We start from the raw sequence: 18,797 nt of genomic DNA, 5'->3' as shown, positions 1-18,797 counted from the left end.
AGGGTTAGGGTTAGCCAAGCCTCAGCTTGTGCAGAAGCCAGTAATCTTCAGAAATTTTAGTTTTTAGGATTGATTGAAAGCCCATCAGCAACATGTAGGCCTTGTTGCAGTTGTAGTTAGTTCATAATAAACCCACACGGTGGTGGTATTGTCAAAATAATCCATGGTAGCAATAAGCCGGAAGTGGTGTTTTTTAATTTTATTTTTGTTGTGTACTGTTACTGTAGTAAATGATACTAATTACGAATTAAACTTAAACATTTTTAAATATCAACGGTAAAGAGAGCTTATATTATTTCCCAATTTAAAAATAATAATAATAATAATTTTAAAAAAAAGAGCAAGACAAAAGGTACGGATGCTGCCTTAAGGTGCTGTCGGAAATGTAGATGCGCAGAAGGAAAACCTGGTAAATCTAAGGGCACAAGGCATCAGGAGAGAATAAGAGAGCATAAAATCCCCGTAAGCACCTGATTTAAAAATATTAAGTCAATAATTACGGAATGAAGTGGAGAAAAAAGCTTAATATTGTGATTATTTGTTTTCATCTAGTCCACATCCACGTAAGAATGATTTGTCCCTGAACGCAACGACCTCCGTCCAACATGGCGGCCCAGCGGAGGAATTTAATGCAGAGCGTAAGTGGAAACTCAACTATTTATTTCTTTCACTAACATGTAATGTCACTGTTGAATCATTACTGACGAGTGTTTTGGTCTCATTAATCTTGCTCGGTGGTCGCCTTTTCGTTTTTCTTCGTTCAGTGCTCAGTTTCATGTGTTCAAGGATGCAACAGCTAGCTAATGTAGTTGATCTTATTGAGAGGTTTGCTAACAGTTAGCTAGCTATCCCTTCTGTAGTCTCAAAATAATGCCATTTATTGGTGTCTAATCACCAAAGGCAGAATCTATTACTAAGTGGTGTCACTGGGACCGGGATATCGGCATATCTGTCACACTCTTTGTGTGAATTAGCTGAGAATCGAAAAAGGCTAACTCCCCAGTTTGTAAACAAACACGGTGAACAGATGACTGATGGTAGATTAGAGCTTAGAGCTGGGCATGGAGAGTTAAAATCACATTAACAGATTACAATATATACAATATGTTTATATTACAATATGTTGCACATGGAAAAGAAGTGATGTCTATCTTACTGTTGTAGGGAAGCATTTGTAAAAACAGTTCACTAAATTTCTTCAGAGTTTATAGTGTCACTACTGTGTCTGGGGTGAACTAAACCATATAATGTGGTGGAAGTCCAAGCAGATGTAGCCAAACATTGTAATCGCTATGTTAGTTGGTCTACGACAGACAAAATGTACAGATCACTACTTATGTCTTGATGTATGGGGCAATCTCTCTTTTTTTGCCCTGACAGCATCAGAGCTGGACAGATGACCTGCCACTGTGCCAGATGTGTGGGGTTGGCACAGCCCCCAACTGTGTGTACAGTCCTGATGGGAAAGGAAATCAGAGCCATCCCAACGAGGATGGTCACCTCAGGTTCAGGTGAGCCCTCACTAAGAACAGAGAATGAGGTTAAAATAAAATCATGTCAACCCTGGAGTGATAACTGCTGGAGGAGGAGACGCCAATGATTCATGCTCAAAATCAGATGCCAAGTTGACATGTTTTTTCAGTCTTCACCATTTGGGGATCACTTATATGAATGTCATACAGTAAATAAATACCTGTCACATGTAAAATGAACCAACTGCCTGCTGCTTACCCAGCTGACAGCATCATGATATTGGTGCCCACTTTTAAAACAGGGCTGGTAGGGATTTTGTGTCTCACACGGTCTCACACGATGCTGTTAAATACACCGTTCAGTCAGTGTTGGATGTTTGATGACTGACATGTTTAGTCATGTTGCTGCAAATACTGCATGAGGTAGTGGCACCTATGCTATGCGGTCCATACTAACAAGCAAACATCGAACATGTCACATAAACAGAAAGGCCTTCTGGGCCTTCTCTCCTCTTAATCTTGCACCTTTATTATAACTAGTATGAAGGAATTTTTGTTGTCGAGGTTCTTACTGTCCTAACTCCCTTGAAGTGAAACAGAAGCCTAATGTTTGTTGTGTTTTGTCCACCAATCAGAGGCGAGGATGGCTGCTTCCTGTATGGGGTTTTTAACGGTTATGATGGCAGCAGAGTGGCCAGTTTTGCCTCCCAGTGTCTCACAGCTGAACTGCTGCTAGGACAGCTCACCTCCAGTCACACAGACAGCGACATCCGCAGGATCCTCACTCAGGTCTGCATGTTTTTATGTTACATGTTACAAAGCAAGTAGTGTTATGTATTCCAGGGGAAATAGACTTTTACCTTCCAAGATGGGAAATTGGAAAATTCAATGCAGAGACAAAATTTAAGTTATTAATGATATGGATTTATTTACATAAATAATGCTTGTAAACATAAAAGAAGCCTACATTTTCACTTATCTTCACTTATTTTCACTTATAGCTTAAACTTATTGTGGTCAGCTGCAGAACTGCATTACAGTTACAAACTAACCTGCTGTGGCCCTGAGAGCTCAACGCACTGCAGCTGAAGACAACACATGTTGATAGACAAAACACAAACAAACACATGTGCTGCAAATACTACACAATACACAACACAACAGAAGTCACTGTGAGCTGATGCACAGCCAATGGAGAATGAGCTTGTTATGTTCTAATTGGTCTCATCAGCCTGTTTCATTAGATAAGCCTGTCTCAGAAGTGTTTCCAGGGGACACAAAAAAGTGATGAACCCGGCTGGGACGCAGTTGTTGTTCACTGATTTGTGACTTTTGAAGCTAAAAGCAACAAGGGCACATGGATGTATTACAATACATGTATCGTAATACATCCATGCAAGTGCTAACCGTACTAACCTGATCAGGGAAGATGGTACGTCACTGCAGTGTGGATGTTAATGCCTCAATAATGTAAAATGCTGGAGGTGCTATGATTGCTCCCATTTGATTGACATTATAATAATAATAATAAACACTAAAGCTCCATTAACAGAAGATTCCACCTGTTCTGTTGAACTGCTTCGTAAGTCATCATGTATCAACTGAGCAATAGCAACACTCACATTTCTACAGTATTTAGAGCATATACTAGTCATTGATGATGTATAGGATCCACATGCTACATCCAGATGTGTGTTGTTGCTGTTGCAGGCCTTTGATGTGGTGGAGAAGAGCTACTTTGAGACGATAGATGACGCTCTGGCTGAGAAGGCCCACCTGTCCAACTACGTCCTCCCGCACAACGAGGTACACACACACACACACACGCACACGCACACACACACACACACACACACACACACACACACACACACACACACACACACGCTCTGCAAAGCATATTGACGCTTTAAGCTGAAAATTGAGACGAGGAGTTCTCTGTTGGTTTCCATAGCAACCACAGATTCGGGCATCAGTGTGAGCTAATGCACAGCCATTGGAGAATGAGCTTGTTATGTTCTAATTGGTCTCATCAGCCTGTTTCATTAGATAAGCCTGTCTCAGTTTTCCTCTCTGTGGATCCAGCTCTTCCTGCCCCCCCTCCCCTCTCCCCCACTCCATCTTTTTCTACGTGTGCCAGTCGACAGTTATCTTTCCTGTGTTTCCCCCGCTTCACACAGTGTTGTCTTTGGTTCTGATACTGTTGAAGGTGTGGGTGTTTTTGTGAGATGATGTTAGTCACTTTTTGTGGCTGTGAGATGTTTCATTAGGAACATCTAGTTATAATCTTCTTTTGTCTGTTGGCACAGTTTTTTTTCTCATGTGCTTATCTGTTTCTTTCATGCTCTCTATCTCTTGTGTTCCAACTCATCTCCTATCCTTTTTCATCTCACCTCCTGCCTGTTTCCTCTTTTCCTTCTCCCCCACTCCTCCCTCTCCCCTTGTTTCCACTTGCCTTTCATCTCGTCTCATGTCTCTTGCTCAACGCTCTTTTATTTCACATCTCCTCTTTAATCATTTGTCTCATTTCCTCTCTTTCTCCTCGTCTCCTTCTTCCCCTCTCCTTCCTTCCCTCCTGCTCCTCCTGCTCACAACATTTTCTTTTGCCTTCCTCGGTCTTCCTCACCCCCCCCCCCGGGCTGGTCAGAACGTGTCATTCCACCAGCTTTCGCCTCAGAGTCAGAAGGTGCAGGAGCGTCTGAAGGAGCTGGAGCAGGAGGTGTCAGGAGGAGCTACAGCCGTGGTGGCGTTGATCCTCAACAACAAGCTGTACATCGCCAATGTTGGTACGGACACACCTGTTTACACAAGCTAGAGTTATCTTCATACCCAAATTCTGACTTTGATAGTGCTAATACTGAGATTTATATCTTTATATTAATAATAATATAATAATAGATTAATATAATATATTAAATGCTACTACAGAACCATCATAAATGACCAATACTAACTAATTAACAGTGACTGACAATATGGTTGGCATCAAACAGGCACTTCAGTGTCTGCTTTACACCAGTAGATGTCAGGCTTCAAATAGATTTAGGTTTGTGGTTCGTTCTCTCTTCAAAGTCAGAAGTCACTTTCAGTACTGAAAGATAATCCATGCAGACTCAACCACAAAGTCAGTGTTAGGTGAGCAGGGTTGTGTTCACACAGCACAGAGCAGCAGTTCAGAGTTTGAGATAAGTTCAGAAGTTACTTAAAGTTCAGAACTTTTTGACCTTTTTGATTTACAGAAGTAAAATGTGCATCTGCTTTTTAGACCTGAGGGAAACTGCTGTGCTGTATCCCATTGCACTTTGCAGCAAGTGTGGGATTTCTGCAGTAGGGATTTGTTTGTTTTCATAGCATTTTTTTGGTAATATTCTGGTCATTGTAAACAACAGTTACGTAACAAACAAAAGCAAAGACAAATGTACAGCATGACAGCTGCTGAGTGGCAGGGTATTTCTCTTCAGCTGGCACTGATCTGAAAACACCAAATCATTTCATTTTCTGGTGTTTGGAGAATCCTTAGAAACTGGTTTGGCAAATGACACAAAATGGTGCATGATGTCATCTGGCTTTCAACACGGATGTGAGGTTTTAAGCCAGGAAAACCCTTTTATGAAGTCCTCCATCACTCACGTGCTCTTTTTGCTTCTCTTCAGAGAGGACATTAGTACTATTTATAGAAACCATGTAAGCTAATGCTGGATGCACAGCATCCGCTTCAGGCAGGGCTGAGTTAGGGATGGGAAGGTATGTCTCTTGCATATTTCATGTCCTGATGCGTCGAGTGGGAATCGTCCAGTTAAAGCTTTTTATCTGATTTGTTCCTTTTACTCTACAACTTTCTATAGCCTTTGAATTAAAGATGCTCTACAGTTAAAGTCAGTGTTTTGTATTGTACAGATCAACTTAAAGACTAGATCAACAGCAGTTTGAGAACAATGCTTCTTGTGCTGTGAGGGACTCAGTGTCTTGCTCAAGAACACTTAAGCAGTGGACGCAGACTGACACAGAGCCATTTGGTGAGGTCGTGTAAGTGCTTGGCTACTGCTCCCTATTTATATTTTAGAGGTATGTTGGTATTAAAAGGAAGAAAATGTGTAATTTTAAAATGCAAACTAGGTAACGTGGGCTGCTTAGGGTCTCTCCATAAAAACAATAACAAAAGACAGCGTTTGGTTACATCATGTAATAGCATGGGATCATGGGAGTTGCTGTCTTCACGCCATTGCTGTAAGCTTCTCCGGTTTCTTCAGCGTCAAGTCGTTCAGGAGGTTTTTACTGGGAACTCAATTATCCAGAGCGATCTCCTCCTTTCCAGAATAAACAGACCAGGTGATTATAACCAGTAAAAAACCCTGAATAAAGCTGTTTCACATTTAAAGTCAGTGTTTCGCCGATGCTGCACGGTGGACACGGGATGTGTGTTGGGAGCTGAGACCTTTTTGTTTTGATTGTTTCTCTGATAATTTAAGATTCAGACGTCTGATGACTAAAATCCTTCATCCTGTGAAAATACATAGTTGAACACTGGATATAAATCAATTTTAAGATTCTGTTGGGAAACCACAACGCTGATGTGTGAGCATAGGGGATATGACGTCATTGACAGGCTACTAAATGAAAGGGACCGTAACCATGATTAAAATCATGTATTTCTCTGGATTTGAGGAAATTGAAATTTGCTGGAAACATTTGGAATAATGTAAGAACACAAGTCAACAACATATATAATGTAGGCCTAGCTGTTTTTTAGACATTTTAAAGTGGAAAAGTTACATATTCTCACTTTGTGTCCAGCACAGCCTACATACAGCCCAACACACCACCAGGTTTAACCTTGTTAAACTGGAGCTGCTTACTCACTATTTACACACAGTAAAACTCCTAAATGGTTCATTGTACAGCCAAGTGTCTTGTGTCTAGACTGTGTTTTACAAAACACTCAGCTATTTTTGTGGTCATGTGCTCTTACCCACACAAATCCACACATATAAATACAGGTCTTGTAGGTTTGCAAAATTATCTCACACAGTAATCTAGATTATTGTGCTAGATATTACAAAAAAAAAATTGCTGACTTTTCCATGGTTCTTGAAATGCCCAAACCAAAATCAGTAGGTCTCACATTGACACTGTGAAATGCCCTGCCAGCAAACACATGTTTTACATACTGCGCTGAAAGTTTATTTTACACAGAAAACCGGAGAAGTCTTCCCACAGGTTCTGATGTCTGTGGCCTTCAGACAGATGTGGGAATCGTACCGACTCTCTCAATTGAAAGCACACCTACAATGTTGGCCTTTGTTTTTGAAACCCCGGCGCCAAATCAGGCTCCTGCAGACAACAGCTGCAGGGGCAGTAGCATGTCAGCTTGTTATATTAATTTGTGCGTGGGTGTGTGTGTGTGTGTGTGTGTGTGTGTGTGTGTGTGTGTGTGTGTGTGTGTGTGTGTGTGTGTGTGTGTGTGTGTACACAAATCCTACTGGACACCTTAAGCTGCAGAACAGAAAAGAAGCATCTGTGATATTTCACTACAGTAACCTGCAGGCCATTTTAGATGCTTAACTTTGAGGAAATTCAAATGAGACTGTGGGAGACAGATATTCAAACACACACACACACGAAAGGAGCCACAGTCATTTCTAAGTATCTCTCCTTAAGAATGATCAAAGTTAAACATAAAGTACCAGCTGTGGATTGAGCTTGTTTCATGTAACTGGGAACTGTAATTCTTATTCTAGTGCTGCACTCATTCCAAGTCACAGTGGTTCACCAGGAGTATTTCCGAAATACCTGCAGTGGAAGGTTTAAATTTTTTTTTTTTTTTTTTTGGTCATATCTTTGATTCTGTAGCAGCCAAGAAAAGGAGCCCCTCACCCTCTCTCTAGGATTTCATTTTCTTTTGTCCTCAAGGACGGGGCACAGAGCTAAAATAAAGTGGGAGGGGGGTAGTAATTAGTAGCGGGTAGAAAGGAGGACTGTTCCCCCCACTGGTCCGTTGTGTGAGGGTCAGGAGTTCAAAGTTGACAGAACATGAATCTCAGGGAGGTTTTAGACATAGGAGTAAGTGTGCTCTAAAAAGGACTCCCAGCTGTGTGTTGATGTGAAATATATTTGACAGTGAAGGTCGTATGACCCATAATTTGATATGCTGGGAGTGGGAGTGTGTGTGTCTGCGTGGGGTAGGGGGGTTGAGGGCAAGGATATATGAACGGATATATGAGTGGTTAAGGGTTGGCTGTTCTGTGCAGATTTGCACCTTAACATTATTTTTGCACATATGAACATGGTAATCAGACTCATTAAATGACTAGACCCAGTGTCATGTAACTAATAAATCACACTGCAATGTCACATCAACGCTGCCTGCTGAACACACACAGATACACAGGCCGAAGCCTCATGGCCCTACAGAGAGGACAGACAGGGGTACAGGGGCCCACTCCCTGCAGCTTCACTATAATGTGGCCGGTTGGTTGGTTGGTTGGCCTCATCTGCAGATAAGATTAGCAACACACACACAACTCCAGGCATTTGGGTGGTGGTGGTGGTGGTCTGGTACTGCGTCAAGCTCCTGCACAGCGTAAATTAATCATTGGTCCGTCCCTGGTCAGCTCATGTGTCAGGAAGTGGCTTCATCAGACAGTGAGTCATATTTAGCCTTTTACCACAGCATCTTAGCTGATTAATTGGCTGAGGTTTGGGTCTGTGAGTCACCTCAGAGCAACGACAGTACCTTTTTGTCTCTGCATCATTAATGTGCAAGAAAAAAACAAAAGACAAAATGTCTCATGCATATGAATGGGGGGTTGAAGATGAGGAGAGTCAAAAGTTAAATGTAAATATTACAGTTCTTGTGATATTTTTTATGCTTTTTAATTAAGAAGTTGATCAAAATGAAGTTTAAAATGTTTGTTACACCTTGAGATACCTGTTTATTTGCTGCAGCTGTACATTGTTTTGCAATCCAAAACAGCCACACAGTAAATCCTCTCATCTGTTGTTGACTTTGTGTCAGAGACACTTTGACTTAGCTCCGTGGTCATTTTTGAGGCAGTTGTCATAATAAACTGCAATATATAGAAGTGTTTCTAATATGCTGACACCCTCTTGTGTGTAGCTGAGGTGAAACACCTTTCAGTATACAGGTGATTTACAGCAGTAAGCACCGAAAACTAAACACAGCCTTGAAGGTTGCCATAAGGTTGAATCAGCTCTTATCTGACTGTGTCGACAGGAGCATTTTTAACAGCAGGCATTTTGCCATGTTAAACACAGGTTTAATTGATAGCAATAATAACTGCTTTCCAGGTTGGTGCACTCATAGTAGAGCTCCACTGTTTGTCTTTTTCACAGCAGACATTTTGATGCATCGATTTTGACTCTGTTCCATTGAAGTGTCCAAAAAAAAAGCAAGGGCAGACAGCAAGCACGCGCAAAACCTGGACCATGGATCATCCTTAATGGTATCAGTTGCACCTGTAAATGTGCTTCACAGAGACTTATTATTGGCTGTAGTGTTGGACTGTGTCTGATTGCAACTTTGTACATAATTGGTGGGGCTGTAAGTGTTTTATTTTATTTTTTGACATTTAAGCTCAGAGCATAACCTAATTCCACCAGTTCACTTCCTCGTTTTGTGAATACTTTTTTCTGCTCGTCTGTGGTTCCAGGTACCAACAGGGCACTGCTGTGTAAGTCCAGCAGCGACGGCCAGAACCAGGTTCTCCAGATCGGCCGACCGCACAGCACCGACAACGAGGACGAGCTGCAGAGACTGGTTGCTCTGGGTGAGACACAGAGAGAGACAGTTTCCTAGAAAGATGACAAGATGGGACACTGATACAATGATGAAGATAAAATGATGAAGTGATGACATTTTTTATCCTAATGGTCACTGTGACATCATAATCTACTGCAAAAACACATTATTCACATTATTATAAACTCCGGAAGGAGAGATTGTGACAAATATTTCCTACGACCATGAGGCAGTAATTCTAGTTCATGGCAGTTCCACAGAAGGTTTGCACATCGACCATACACAGTCCAGCCATATACTGGGTTTTGATCTGGTTTTGTTTTCTGGGAATTAACATGATAGGAATTAATTCCAGCAAAAAGACAAAAAACTGGTCAAAATTTAAATAATTTTGTAAATTTGAATATTTTGCCAGCCATTCCTTAATTTAATTTCTGTTTAGTTTTAGCTCTGAAGAAAAGCCTTTTAGATTGTATTTTGTGTTTGTTTTATCTTTTCTTCATTTTTTCAGCTTCTGTGACAGATGAATAGACAGAAAAGCATCTTGGTTGGTACTGGTGTAGAGAGAAATCAGATTATCACAGTAGCCTGAGAACATTCAGACACACTTCTCATGACAGTCCTCAGAGTCTGTGCAGAACACGCAGGCCAACAGAGACACAGCCATTAGCGCAGACTAGCTGGCACAGAGACACACGTGGAGCCATCTATCCACAGTGGACAGCCAAGCTAATGGTCCAGTAATGAGGGTCGTGTATGTAACAGAAAATACATACATTGTGATTAGCTTTGCAGAAGAAGCATTAGGTGCCGCCTGGCACCTGCAATAAATATAAGAGGAGCTCAGCATTACCAGCGCTGTTTCCCAGCAGTTCCCGCCGCACCATTAGATGATGAGGCGGAGCTCCGTCTCTCTTTGTTCTCTCGCTCCTTCTCTGTCTCTGCCAGTTGGGAGGCTCATAATTATTCTGTTGTTCAGGCTCTTCTCTGAATGATTTAAATGAAATGGCAGTCATTCCATTAACCCAGCTCAAGGTGACCTCTCCCCTATTTTCATTCAACCCCCCCAAACACAAATATGCATCCCTCTCCACCTCCCACCCCCCCACATCCTGCTGCTACTTATTGCTCTTGTCTTGTTGCTTTCTCCTCTCCTTTGTTCTCCTCTCCCTTCCTCTCCTCTCTCCTCTCCTCTCTCCTCTGCTCTCCTCTAGGTGTGGACTCAGCTCGTGTGAGGCAGGCCGGGCAGATAGCGGGACAGAGCAGCACCAGGAGGCTCGGAGACTACAGGGTCAAATTCAACTACAATGAAATAGACCTGCTCAGGTGAAGCCACAATTCACAAACCACAGAGAAGCGTTCATGCACCTCCCCAACTCTCCCCCAAAAATAATACTTAACAACTCCCTGAATGGAAAAATGAGTAGTCATCTAGAAATACTGAACCACTGAGTTCAAACCTACAGTTTCTGTCTGTCCATTCTGTTGTCTCCTTTGATGTCTGACTTTATGAGATGTGTCTGTGTTTTCGTTGTCATGAAAGATCAAAAGAATTGTTCAAAAGTATCAGGAAGAAAGACAAATTAAATAAAAATAAGCTATAAATAATGAGGTTTCTTTCTTTAAAAAAAAAAAAAAGAGGTAAAATAAAACTTTGCATAGAGAACATGTTTCTTTCGATGTCCAGTTTTGTATTTTTGATGAATCTGCAGGTTAATCCTCCTTCAGATATCATTAAATGTGTTTTTTTCTTTTGTTTTTTTAGGTGGGAGACAATTAACAGCTAGTCTGTCTCCCTTTAAAGTTCTGCTGACCTAAAGAGCTGAAGCTCACTGATCAACACGTTATATCTCGTTAGTTTAAAATCCACAAAGAGAAATCCAAAACTGACAGGTTGTGTTTTTGCAGGGAATCATTTGCTGCAGATATTTCTTTACTTCCTCAAGTCTCCACCGGTTCCTTAATGGTAATGACAAGCAAAACAAATAGTAGAGATGGTCATTCAGTCTTTATTAAGGTCACAGCTCTCGGGGGGAAGGGGGGGCTCCACAGCAAGAAGACAAAAAAACCTAGTTAATTAGTCAAATGGTTGGTGGATGTTTTTTGTGATTCAGACACACTACCTCATGCCTCCTTTCTTTATGCTAAGCTAAGTTATTCACCTGTTAGATCTGACAACAAAGGGATCGGCATGTTTCCCCTAAATGTTTCACTATTCCTTTAAGAACCGTGGTTCAAGGGAAACTGGGGCAGCTAATGAAACATTTGAAAATAGAATCCCTTTTTTTTTTCTCGCTGTATCAGTGTGTGTACTCTGCAGTACCTGGACAGAGGCTTTATTATCAGATCTGACTCCATTCCAGCTCTCACTTTTACCACAGCTGAGCCTCTTGAAATTCCATGATCTGGGGGCCTCCCTCTCTCACTCTCTCTCTCTCTCTCTCTCTCTCACTCACTCATTTCCTGTTCCTGTCTGCTGTCCAGGCCAAAGCGAATCAGGCTCACATATCTGAGACTTTCCAATTATGTCCCTAAATAAAACACATAATAGAATCCTTGCAGAATTTCCTCCTCGGTGCCGTCAAGGAGAGAGCAGGAAATTTGATGTGGTTAAAGTAGAAGCAATTCTTTGGATCTATGAGATTATCTAGATTTATTGTATTTAGTGCAGGTGCACTTATGTCTCTCTTTTTCTCTCAGTTCCTCCTTCTTTCTCTTTCCATACCGTCTCCCAGTCCCTCCTCCAGACTGGACCATCCTCTGTCTTTCTTTCACTTTCTGTCTCCTCCTTCTTCCAGTCCTCTCCCTGTTTGTTTTCTTCTTTCTCTTTCTTTATATTTATTTATCTGCTCACATATTTACCTCCTCCTGTCCTCCTACCATCAGTGCGGCCAAGACGAGGCCAGTCATCGCAGAGCCAGAGATTCACGGCAGCCAGTCTCTGGATGGCGTGACAGGCTTCTTGCTGCTCATGTCAGAAGGTCTAATCAATGCCCTTGAGTCCGCCCACGGCCCTGAACAGGCCAATCAGGTTCGTGCATACATCCTGACAATCTCTTCCCTCCTCAACCACTTTCCCTCCTTTTGTTTTTCTGTCTTTTTGTTTTTAATCTCTGTATTAATGTTTCTCTTCCGTCTTTTGAAAACCACCTACTCTTGTCTAAATCTGTCCTGTTCTTTCCTTCCTATGCTTCTTGTCATCTCCTCCCACCCAGACATCCTATTTTCTCCTTTTCATCTTTCTCTTCTTTTCCTTGACTCTTCTTTTATTCCAAGTTTTGTTTTCACTTTAGTCTGTTCAGTATCTGTTAATGTTTTCTTTTCCTCACTTCTTATATTTTCTTTCTTTTCCTCATTGGCTTCTTCTTCTTCTCCTGTCCTCTCTTGTTTTCATCCTCTTGATCGTTCTTACTTTTTCAAGTCTAACATCAGTATAGCTCTCTCAGACTCCCCGTCTCCTCTGCTGTCACTGTAGGAAATTGTTGCCATGGTAGCAGCAGAGCTGGCCCAGCAGACCAGTCTGGAGGCAGTGGCTCAGTCGGTGGTGGAGCGCGTCAAACGGCTGCACCACGACGTCTACGTGTCCGGCCGTCAGAGGGCGACCTACTGTTCCCGGCATGAGGACATGACCCTGCTCATCCGCACGCTCAACATGCCTCTGGCTGATGGAGCGCTCACGCCCACACAGGGTAGGGAAGGGCATTCTGGGATTAGTCCACGTTTCACAGAAAGCCTGTCCGGGGACAGACCTCCATACCAGCTACACCAACGCCCTTGTTCCTCATGTAAAACTTTTAGAATTTAGAGGCATGTGAAAAATGTTTTATTCATATTCATACACTTTGTTGAAAAACTGGAGTTTAAATTTGTGCTTTCCAGCCTCTCTGGCTTGTAACACTTGAAAAGAAAGTCAACTCACAATCCCACTGTCAAAGGTTACATATTTTATGAGACGTCAGCACTTTGAGCAAAAAAATCATTTTTGACTTCTCAGATTTTTAAGTCAGAATAAGCTTTTAGAGGCCTGAAGAGATAAAACTACTCAGTATTTTATAAGGAAGAAGCAAAGATGAATGTGCATAGAGTAGAAATTTTACTAATTCAATGATCATCTTCTAATCCCCTTTTGATGCTCTTGAATGGTGATGACCCCCAGGTTGAAAACCATTCCTTCATTTTAAATTTATATGAACTCATAATCAATTTAAACCTTTGTATGTAAACCTCTAGCAGAGGTTGCATTAGACTTTCTAATTTTCATTTTGACAGACACTCCACAGACACTTTACTCGTCATTTTAATTTTAATTTTAATGATGAGACAGAACTTATTTAATAGGATTTAATTTTCAAAAACAACTCGGATTATGCATTTATAAGAGACACTGACTGTGCATCACTTTTCGTGTCAGTACCACACAATTAGCAGGTTAATTATTTTTTGCTGCAGTGACAGTGAAGGCCACTGAAACACTGCAGCCATTGTGCCTAAACAGGCAAATGTGAACTACCCAGTTTTACAGAATTAGACAACAACAGTTCAAATATGAACAAATTATTGACAAGAAATTAAATTGAATGTATTTGACCTGTTGCAGCTCAACCTGAACTCAAACTTTCCTCCATGGATTTAAACTGTGTCTTGGCATCAGGGCCGATTGCTGCAGAGCTGATTGTCATTAGGTTTTGTGTCTTTGCCTGGGAACAGACGATCTCTCATGGGTGTTTATTTTGTTCTGAAGGCTGAACTCATGCTCTGCTGCCACAATTGAAACTGGAATTATCAGCGCAACTTTAGCCAGAGTTTTGAAGTTGGGGAACATTTCTCACAGGGAAGTGATCAGAAGTCAGCAAGAATCTCTGAATGTAGAATTTCCCAAACCTACGAGCACTCGCATCCCGCAGCATGCGCTCTCTTTGCAACGAGGGCACGGCTGCTTCCCTGTGTGTAGTGACCACAGACATGTTCCAAGGTCTCCTGATAGTAATGCGCTGTCAGCACCCGGATACTAAGAGGTGTTGCTTAATTTAGTCAATTATGGAAAGTATTTGGTTAATGCCACCTCTAGACCGTGTTAGACTTCAGGATAAAAGAATCGTTGGAAGTCCAGATGTCCCGAGCTGATCCTCAGGACCTGTATCATCACAGCAATAGAAACATATTAGCTTTATGGTTTTCAATCAGGACCTGCAGTAGATGGTGAAACATAAAGTGTGTTTAAAGTTTTGTATCTACAGCTGTGACTTCAATGTGTTAGATACATATTTAATCAGCAATATTAGTGAACTCAGAATCAGCAAATATCCAGTGCTAAAGGACTTGGACCATTTCAGGACTGTTAAAAATCAGAACCATATTGAAGTTTAGAAAAATCTAAATTATATTGGAGTTAGATTATATTGTATTTTTAGGGTTGGTTTTTCATGGATTAAAATTAGTCTTATGCCAAAAAGCTACACTTCAAAAGAAACCTTAAAATAATAGCAGGTTTATCCACGTCTGAGCAGCCGGCCTGTAGAAAAGGACATCAAAGATTTTGGGAGGTGAAGCCAAAAATATCACATTGAGCCAAAATAACAAGGTCCAGACAGAAAATGTCCAATTTGCTCTGGGTGATGCCAATTTTGTGCTCAGTCTGTTCACTAGTTTCACTCAGATTTTCTTGATAATAGTACTAAGGAGAAGCAAAAAAACAACAACATTTGTTTCCTCAGACATTTTCATTTCAAAACAGCTGAGCAGGAGATGAACAGGACTCAGTCGTTTCATGTGATCTATTCATGTTGTTTTTTCCAGGAGGTCGTATCTACCCTGTGTCTGTGCCCTACTCTAACAGCCAGAGCACCAGTAAAACTAGTGTCACCCTGTCGCTGGTAATGCCCTCCCAAAGCACCCTCACCAATGGAACCAACACTGCCTCCACCTTAGAGGAAGGCACCCCCACTCCAGGGTAAGCTTGGTTTGTGTCTTGTCCCTGCTTGCTCTGGGTAAGCTTGATTTTCACTCCTTTACATCTCTTTTTCCTGCTTGCTGTGCACGCCCTTCTTGCCTTTTGTCTCATAACTGTTGCGTTAACTTGATTTTCACTCCGTTGAGTCCTGTTTCACTCGGTGTGTTTTAAGATGAGCTTGGTTTTAACTCCCATGTGTGGCTCCTGTTGTGTTCACTCCGGGTTCCTGTTCAGTTTATTTCTGGTGTATTAATAGTGATAAACAGGATTTTCAGCTCCCTCGTCCCTCCCTTGTTATATTTGTTTTAGGTAAGCTTGATTTTCACTCCCCTGTGTCCCTCCATTGCCATGCTTATTTATGTATGAGCAAGGTTTTCACTTCCCCATTGTTCCACTGTGTGTTCTGTGTGTCGGGCCTGGGGTCCTTTTACATTGTGGAAACGGAGGATTGATCAGGTACAGCTGTACAAATATATTAATATTGAACTTTCCCATAAGAATACAGTGTATACTATGCACAGTAGTGTAAGGATACAGCGTAATGACATCAGTAATGCCCTCTGATTTACTGTGTTTGGCAGAAACGAATTACACAGGAACTCATTTATGCATTTCCAAGAAGCTAATCATTTTACAAATTGCTTCATCAGCAGTAAAAAGTAACTGCCCCCATTCCTGCCTTTGCCGGCGACAACGTGCTTTTGAGCACAACCTGTACAGCAGTGATGTAAGCGGAGCACCATAGTACCAAGCTACATCACGTCTGTGTGTTTACAAGTAGAACAGAACACACCTGTCCACACCCACTTGTAGGGCTTAACTCAAACAGATGAAGTTTCCCCTGCATTAAAGCCACACTGACAATTTAAACGAGTGATGACTCACATTCAAACCTGTGTAACCTCTAAAACAAGAGGTTTGGTCGGGAGCATTGTTGACACATTGCTATCTGGAGATATGTAATCAACTCACCATAAACAGATATTAATTCTGTGGAAAACACAGGTATGGCACTCTGATGGTTTTATTAGGTTACACCTAAAACGATTAATTAGGAGTACTTAGTACAACTGCTCTGAACCATGAGCCTGACATGAGCAGTTTTTTCCCATTGTTAAAATAGCAAAAGTGATACGGACACGCCCTGAATTCATTAGTGCCACTCGCTTTAGACTGTGAGACAATTGAGTGTGAAGGTAACAGGTCTCCTCAGATGTGTTGTGCAAAATGCATCCACAAGTGACTCTTCAGTCAGGTTTGTGTGTGTGATCATTCACTCACCGTGACTTCCTGGTTTCCTCCAATATGCATTGACAACAACAACAACAAAAGCCTAGTTTCCTGATGGAACAATAGGATTTTGAATTTATTGAAATCATTTGAGGGTGATTTTTTTTTTAATTAGTTTGAATTTTGAATGAAAGTGACAACACTACTGTGTTTTCTGTCAGTTATTTGATCCATCGCCATTAAAAACACAGGACAGAATCTTCAAGCATGTTGGGCATTTGTTCTCTTTCACCATTTGAAAAGATTATTATGTGAGATGTTTTGCTTTTTGCAGGGGAGTAACCAGCCCACATGTTTATGTGATAATAGCACATACAACAGAGAGCTGTCTGGAGCAGTCAATTGGCAGCAAACACAATAAAACATGGAATTAACATGACATTTTCAGTGTTCTTCCAAGTGAATTAACAAAGCATGAATGACGTACAGCTGTCATCAGCATCTTGGACTGTGCCTTTTGTTTGTCAGGTTACCTGCTTAAAACAACCTGTACTTCATGTAGCTGGAAAGTACTTGTAGAAACTACTTGTACTTGTACTTGGGACTCACAAATGTTGCCGCAGCTTCAGTTTTGCTGCATGTGCTTCACCTTCTCCTCATTTGCCCTTCGCTCAGTCGTCCACAAGGATTACTTTCACTGTCTCCGCTCCACTCTGTTCCTGTCTGTCACTCACTGTCTGACTCACGTCTATATTTCTCTTCCTCATGGTCCCCGACTTGCCAATATCCATCCTGTGTCCTACTCTCCATCCTTGCCTCTCTCCTTTAGCCCGTTTCGCCCCACTACCTGCCAAACCTCCGTCGACATCCTGCAGCCCATAATTGAACTCCCTTTCTCCTCTCTTTTCCCCCTCTCCCCCCTCCCCCCGCTCCCCCTCTCCACCTCCCTCTTCTCTTTTTCTTCCACCCCCCCTCCTCCCCGTCCTCTCCACATCTCCACCTCTCTCCTGTGTCTGTCTACCCCCGATATGGACCCCGTCTTCTCCTCTGATGCCCCCACTTCTTCGTCCTCTATTCCAACCCTAATACCCGTCTCCTCCCCGTCCTCCACCCTCCCCAACCACCCACCTTTCTCCTGCCCCTCCTCCTCTTCCTCCTCCTCCTCTGCTCTCCCCAGCAGCCAGAGCCCGACAGCCACCCTCCAGTCCACCAACACCCAGACGCAGAGCTCCAGCTCCAGCTCGGGCGATGGGAGCTTGTTCCGCCAGAGAGGAAGTCAAGCGGCGCAGCCCGACGAGACGGGCCGGGTTCCGCCCTACGTGGACTTCAGCCAGTTTTACCGCCTGTGGGGAAGTGACCACAGTGATGGGCAGAGCACCCAGGGAGGACTGGGACCCCAGTGATGAGGAGGAGGAGGGTGCTGGGTGCCAGTTGGGAAGAGGCAGACTGGGATTTCTGGCAGAGAGGATGCACATGGATTGTGAAGGGACAGAGATTTTAGGAGGGGTGTTTGGGCTGCCCAATGAAATGCTTTTAATGTATTATAACTATAAATAAATGACCTAAAGGTGCATGGGGACGCATGGAGAAAGGACGGGGGTTTGCTATCAAAGAACTGTGAAGCCAGTGTGTGAAGGAAGGATCCCTGACAGAGGAAGAACTGGTGTCATTTCACACCACAAAATGATCTGTGCTCTTCCCTCATAGATGCTGGTCATGAGTGATTGTGAATATATGTAATCCAGATTGTAGCTGGTTTCTGTCAGTTGTAAAAACATGTATCTACAAACAGGAATCTCATAGAGCTGAGAATAATTACATACTGTAAGGCCTTAAAATGGAATGAATGGACAGGTTTGAAAGTACTTTTTTTTTATTTGTAATGAAATATATCACCCAAATGAATGACTAGACTCTCTGGGCGTCACTTCATATTAACACTTAAAACACTTCTTTGACATATTTGATGATGTCTTGCCTGAAACATTTCAGCTTCATCTCTTGATTTTCACTAAACAAGACCTATAGATGGGCTCGTGTTGATGGTGACAGGTGGTTGAAATTAGATGTGTTTTAATAATACATACCCACTCTGGTGTCATGCTAAGCGGCACAGGTATTAGTGCTTGTGGCGGTGCAGCAAAGCACCTCACCAGCAGTTCATCAGAACAAGAGGCACTCCTCTGTACAGCTCCACTTTCTAACAAACTAGAATCATCAAAACTTGAAGCAGTTTCAGTTTTATTTAAAAACAGATGGAGCACAAAACATGAGCCTAAAGTTAATCCTTTCCTCTTAAAGAAATACCTTTTTCAGCTCTGGTATACCAGACCAGTCTGTTGGCTGACAGCAACAACAACAACGCATAGACCTACATGCTGATTTC

General features: G+C 42.2%; 1 protein-coding gene across 3 annotated transcripts; it reads left to right on the top strand.

The window, feature by feature from the left end:
• The first annotated feature begins 564 nt into the window (after positions 1 to 564).
• On the top strand, positions 565 to 18,316 carry tab1 (TGF-beta activated kinase 1/MAP3K7 binding protein 1). Of its 3 annotated transcripts, none has more exons than XM_071504311.1 (11): positions 565 to 638; positions 1,381 to 1,511; positions 2,108 to 2,261; positions 3,183 to 3,278; positions 4,120 to 4,258; positions 9,143 to 9,259; positions 10,446 to 10,557; positions 12,118 to 12,262; positions 12,707 to 12,920; positions 15,028 to 15,181; positions 17,592 to 18,316. In XM_071504311.1, the coding sequence occupies exons 1-11, from the start codon at positions 606 to 608 to the stop codon at positions 17,812 to 17,814; spliced, it is 1,518 nt and encodes a 505-aa protein (XP_071360412.1). In that variant the 5' UTR covers positions 565 to 605; the 3' UTR covers positions 17,815 to 18,316. The 3 variants fall into 3 exon arrangements, with proteins under 3 accessions (XP_071360412.1, XP_071360411.1, XP_071360413.1); XM_071504310.1 differs by having other exon boundaries at positions 17,589 to 18,316; XM_071504312.1 differs by having other exon boundaries at positions 591 to 638; positions 1,387 to 1,511; positions 17,589 to 18,316.
• Positions 18,317 to 18,797: the final 481 nt, after the last annotated feature.

The sequence above is a fragment of the Trachinotus anak genome, unplaced genomic scaffold (genome assembly GCF_046630095.1).
Source record: "Trachinotus anak isolate AG129_WGS33_773 ecotype Australia unplaced genomic scaffold, CSIRO_AGI_Tana_v1 ptg000019l, whole genome shotgun sequence".
NCBI classification, from domain to species: Eukaryota; Metazoa; Chordata; class Actinopteri; order Carangiformes; family Carangidae; genus Trachinotus; species Trachinotus anak.
The sequence above is the reverse complement of the archived record's forward strand: the minus strand, read 5'-3'. Positions and strand labels throughout refer to the sequence as shown.

Coding starts and splice junctions, on each gene's coding strand:
- tab1 (XM_071504310.1), top strand. CDS start 606: ATGGCGGCCCAGCGGAGGAATTTAATGCAGAGC. Junction 2,262..3,182: donor TCCGCAGGATCCTCACTCAG/GTCTGCATGTTT, acceptor TTGCTGTTGCAG/GCCTTTGATGTGGTGGAGAA. Junction 4,259..9,142: donor GCTGTACATCGCCAATGTTG/GTACGGACACAC, acceptor CTGTGGTTCCAG/GTACCAACAGGGCACTGCTG.